This window comes from Pteropus vampyrus, unplaced genomic scaffold (assembly GCF_000151845.1).
Source record: "Pteropus vampyrus isolate Shadow unplaced genomic scaffold, Pvam_2.0 Scaffold6, whole genome shotgun sequence".
Lineage (NCBI taxonomy): Eukaryota > Metazoa > Chordata > Mammalia > Chiroptera > Pteropodidae > Pteropus > Pteropus vampyrus.
The window spans coordinates 13,405,310-13,411,241 of NW_011888787.1; the positions used below are offsets into that span (position 1 = coordinate 13,405,310).

General features: G+C 36.4%; 1 protein-coding gene across 1 annotated transcript in view; it reads right to left on the minus strand.

The window, feature by feature from the left end:
* SLC30A7 (solute carrier family 30 member 7) overlaps nt 1-5,932 on the minus strand; it is a 54,327-nt gene that overhangs the window by 6,484 nt on the left and 41,911 nt on the right. Inside the window, exon 10 of the mRNA XM_011368277.2 lies at nt 4,482-4,631. Within this exon, the coding sequence (XP_011366579.1) occupies nt 4,482-4,631 (150 nt within the window). The remainder of the gene's footprint in view (nt 1-4,481; nt 4,632-5,932) is intronic.

Consider the following 5,932-nt stretch of genomic DNA (forward strand, 5'->3'; position numbering starts at 1 on the left):
AAGAATCCTACAGTCAGTCATGTACTCCCCGAATGCAAACTAGGTTTTCTATACAGTTCATACACCGCCAAGACATAACAAATATCCAGCTGATCAAAACAGTGCTTGCTTCATGGTATATTCTACCACTGAGATGACACTAGAAGCCAGAGCATGGCCGAGGGGTTGACCTTAAAAAGTGAAAACCATATCATACTCTTTATGTCTTATATCGTGAGAATAATGTATAAACAATAATTCAGTTGACATTTTTTTAAAATTGGAAAGATAGCTAGTTATTTTTAACACCTATCTAAGAAAATAAATGTTGTGACCTGGTGTCACAGACTTGGAATATCCTCAATAAATAGTCATTGTTGTGGAAAGGAAAACAAACCATAAGAAAAAACTTGGAAAAATAAACAGGACTATGGCTGTAGAAAATTATTGGTTGGTTTGTATTCTCTACCAATTCTCAAAAATTACAGAAACTTTCGACTTTAGTTTTTGACTAAACCTATATTATTAATCTTTATCCCTTTAAAATGAAGTCTTGAAAAACTGTCCTATTCTTCCATGTGAAAACTAAATCATCTCAGAATTAGTAAAATAGTGAGTGAATATTACAAGTCATGAACAACAAAATTACAAGTCATGAACAATAATAACCTGGGTCTGGGTTCCTTTTTCCATCAATTGGGGATACCAGCACCTGTCTTGCGAGGATAGATTAATATGCCAGGTACCTATCAGAGGGCTTAGCACATGGCAGGCCCTCAGTAAAGGCTAGCTGCTGCTGCTGCTGCCACCACTGACCAATAAATGAACGCTTAAACCTGTGGATTACTTAAGAACAAAAACCCTAGGGGTTTGTTGGCCTCACATCCTATGACTGTTCACTCCAGCCTCCTTAGGAGGCTGGATTCTTGTGGCTACCCAGTACATGTGACGAAGAAAGAAAATGTAAAGATGCATAAGGAAAAAAGGCAGACTTCCAAGCAAAGTCAATACTTATAAAGATTAAAACCCCCTACGAATAGGAAAATAAATGGAAAGGGTGAGAAAATAGCTAGCCACCTGGAAAGGGATAGATAGCTTCTCCCACTCTGTACTCTCGCCCTCCAGCAGACACAAGGCTGGTCAGACAGGAAGGGATTATTATGAAGGCAGGAGAATGGCGGAGGTGGATGTTTCTGAAACGTAGGGAGCTCCCATTTGGGCTTGTGAGGAGGCTTTTGGGTTCCTTCCTGGGTATCAGTGTTAACTTCTATTTTGAGGGTAGAGAACAGAGCACAAAAAGCTGAAGCAGGAAGCTGGGGGTTTAGGACTCAAGAGGCATAACAGAAACAGGCAAAAGGGGAGAAAAGATGGAAGAAATCAAGGTGTAAATTCTATCAGGGAGTAAATGGTATGCATTAGGCTCAATCATCGTTTTTGCCTTGTAGAACTGAGGAGAGTAGTGAACCCCAAGCATATTCTAGATTGTCCATCAGACATTATTTCTAACAATTTTTAAAAAACTGACAGATGATATCAGCCAGTTTAAAACAAAACATAAAACGTTAATTTGCCTTCCTAATCCAGTGTCCCACTTTCTCTTCCTATTCATATACTAAGCATAAAAATTGATTTCTATTTCATCGATTCTCAAATGATAACTCATTTTTTAAAAGTGCATGGGGAGAAAGAACGAAGGGACTTTTCTATGCCAACAAAAAACCTTACAGTGTGAAAACTGGATTATCACTTAACTAATAATCCCAGAGGAAACTAAGCACTGAAGAGACTCATCGATTCACTTGTATTACTTCGTGCTCATGCATAGCAAGCTCACTGCTTTAGCCATTAAAGATCAACTGATAACTACAGTAAATGAGAATAAAAATGCCTAACATACAGTTTTTAAATAGTCACAAAACTTACAGTTTTATAAACAAAATAGAAAGTTATAATTCTCAAACTTCTGACGGTATTAGTCTTTTCAGTTTAAAGTTATCTTCATAAAAATTTTAACAACTTTTTAACCAAAAATTATCACTTAATTTTTGATCTAAGATCAGCTATAAGAAAGACACCTAAAAATATCATCAAACCAAAAAGTATAATTTATTACTGAGAAAATCCTTCTTTTGATCTTTTGGAATAAAGGGCACCAGTATTTCAAGTCTTTCTACAAAAAATATACCTAAAGCATTAGTGTGATTTTTTTCTCAAAAATGGAGTAATTTGAATTTGATTACTTTTGATAAGTAAAATCTATTAATAAGATGTAACTTAAAAAAATAATGTAAAAAAATATTAATTTCATCTCATGAAATGAGAATGTCATCACTGCAAACCCGAAATACACTCAGCATTATGGATGTGTATTACTAGGGTATGAGCAGAAAAGAAAAACAAATTAATAAAACATTTCAATTCTGCACCTGTTAGAATTAAACAATGATCACAAAAAAACCCCTTAAAATCATTAAATGGATGGACTGGAAGTCATTAGTAGTGTCACACCCACCTCCCTACTGTGAAAAATGTGTTGAACCATCTTCACTGCAGACCCCAAAGAGTCTCTCCCAGGAATGAAATAAAGTTGGCTTGACCTTAGCTGACAAAAAAGCTTAAAATATTTTTCAGAGCTTAAATTTTTCAAAACCCATATACAGTTTCCAAAACCAAAGAAGCAGCTGAATAAACTTTCAACTTCAGGCATTTTAAAAGCCAAGATTTCTAAGGTTACCAGAAGAACCTCCCTCCACCTACTTAGATTACAGCTTCAGCAGTTCCTAAGCACAGACGTAGCTGCTTGCTCATATCTAAACCTAGAAACTGCATTCTTCTCAAAGGGAAAACTGTGACTAAGTGTCAAAGTCTTAGGAGAGTATGGGGCATCCTAGAGGTCAACATGAGCTCACACTATGAGGAGGCAAAATCATGGTATTACTAGGAGAAACCTGAAGTTAAAGAAGAGAATGATCTAGAAACGGCAGTGAAGAGCAAGGTTATTGCTAGCCACGTTCTCCATTTGCTACTGAAACAGAGGAGGTGTGAGAAGCACTCAGACATGCTGTGAAGGTCTTGCATGCTTCATCATGGAAGTCATAATAATACAGATTTATTATAGTGAAAACTATATTAACAAAGAGACCTAGTTCTTAAAATTCTGGAGTAAATAAGTGGTATCAGCATATTGCTGTATAGTACAGTAAGTCTTGCTGTCACCTACAAATAAGACTATCGCACTAATTATTCCCAAAGGAACATAACATTTCGCTTCATTTGAAAAGAGATCATTTCATTTATGCTAAGGTCATGAATTTAATGAAATTTAACAGGGCTTATATATTATGTTCTATTGTCCATGTCTGAAGATATGATGTGACTCCTCCCTTCCTACCTCTCTCTCTCTTCCTCTATACATACATACATATACATACATACATACACACACATAGGCATAACATTGAAGTGTCCTCTAATCTAGCATAATCCCCCACCATTTTTTTCCCTTTCATGACATTGACACTTTTTAAGAATGCAGGCTAATAGTCCTGTAGACGTTTCCACAAGCTGGGTTTATCTGAATGTTTGCTAATGATTATATTAACGTTAACCATTTCTGGCAGAAGAATGCATGGGTCCTGTCGTACGCTTCCCATTGCATCACATCGGGAGGCACAATGTCAGTTTTTAAGCACAGAGTCTTAAGGCATGGCGCCAGTTTCCCCAATAGATTTATGTGTTAGATAAATTTGGCAACAGTGTTGAAATTTAGATTTTCTGCCAAATATTTCCAGCAATCTAGACCAAAAAAAATTTTTTTTCTCTCTCTCTCTCTCCTTAGATGTTCTTGACACAATGTTCTTATTCTCCCAATATATACGGAATAGCATAGTAATCACTCTTATTTTGATTATCAGCCACCTCACTGTCAACTCATGATGGCATAAGCACTCACTGAAATTAATTTGGTCGCAGGCATGCACTGACTAATTCATGATTCCAAACACAGTATCAGGAGACACTCAGCAGCATATTACACTAGTAAATCACACAGAAGTAACTATGGATTTGCTACCACGCAAAAATGTTAACACAGTCTGCTTTTAGCTAAAGCCACTGACACAGCATTATTCTTATTCCAAATGCTATTTTAGAATCCCTGGCTTCAAACAGTATCTAACATGTCTAACATGTCTTAAGGAGTATTATATAAGGAGTATTATATAAAGGAGAATCTACTTTTTCTTAAAGGAACTTATATCAGTACAACGATGGGCAAATAGGACCATCCTCCTTAAGAGTATTAACTAAAATAAAGATCCTCCAAATTTGAGGTGGAAAAAAAGTATGTTTATGCTTACCTCACAGTGTAGTATGTACATATTGTATATATGTACTTACTACACTGTGAATATGTAATATGTTAAATAGTAAATATTTTTAAAACTAGTAGACACATTAAATTCTAAGCCCCTTAAAAGAAGTTTAGTAAAAACAAGTCATACCTGAGTAAAAATATTATGTGTTTGGCTTAAAATCCACCTGGCATCAGCATCAGGCGCTACTACTAATTTCAGGGTCCCAACATAAACGTCGGAACATAAGGTCCAGAAGTGCTGATCTTGTAAACTGTACACTCCTTGTAACTGCTGCACCTAAAATATAAAGAGCAGACATTAATATGAAATCCAGTATAAGTACCCCCCGTCACTTAAATTATTATACAATCTATCAGTAAACATGGACTCTATCCTCTAGTAAACAATGGTAGAATGTTTGAATTAATTAACAAATACCTACTGAGTACTCATTATTATCCAGGTACTATGACAGCTGTTTGGGAAATATGAAGGAACACATATCAAAATTTGTAGGGCACAGCTTAGAGAGTGCCTGGAGGGAAACTTACATTTTCAACTACATCAATCAGAGAACAAATATAAACACAAGTGAGCTAAGAAAGTACAAAAAGAACAAAGTAAACTCAAAGAAATAAGAAGGAAGGAAATAAAGGACAGAAATCAATGATCCAGAGATTTAAAAAAATGATAGAACTCACATTATCAAAAAACTAGTTGTTTGAAAAGATTAATACGCTAAAGTCAGTGTTTCTTAATGGGGGTATACTGTGGACAGGACAATTCTTCACTGTGTACAACTAACTCCCAGAAACTATGGGACCTCTGCATCCGCAGACCCCAGGGAACTAAATGCCAACATATACCCTTCCCCAAAGCATGTGACAACCAAAAAAGGAAGGACATCTCTAAGTTTTTCCAACAGCTCCTTAAGGTTTCTACAGCCTTAGGTTGAGAACCACTGGTGAGACAAACTCTGATGGACGTAAAAAAAAAATAAAAGAACCTGCAATTAAAATACAAACTGAAAAAAGAGAACTACTAACAAGATTTTAAAAATCATAAAAGGAAATCCCATGACTACTATACGAATGTATCAATATGTAAATATACAAAACATTACAACTAAGCAGAATCTAAACACTTCTCACCATCTCTACAGCTATCGGCCTAGTTGAAGGCCGCATTATCTCGAGTCTGGATTATTGTAATAGCTACTAACTGGTCTGTTTCTAGCCTTGCACCTCTCCCATTGATTGTCAACACAGTAGCCCAAGTGAGATCCTATTACTTGAGGTCAGATGCCGCCACTCCACAGTTCAAAATCCTCCAATGGCTTCTCATCTTACTCTGAGTAAAAGAACCAGTGCTTTCACAAAAGACTTGCATGGACCCGAGTCACCTTAATCGCTTCACGTCCTACCCTTCCTTCACTTGCTCCCTCTTTCTCAGCTACACTAGCCTCCTCACCATTCTTCCAGAAGTCAGGCACACTCCCTATCTAAGGAAATTTGCTATTCTCTCTGCCTAGAGTGTCCTTCCTTCCAGATTTCTACAGGGTCCACTTTGTTTGGCTCTGTACTCAAATGCCATCTTCT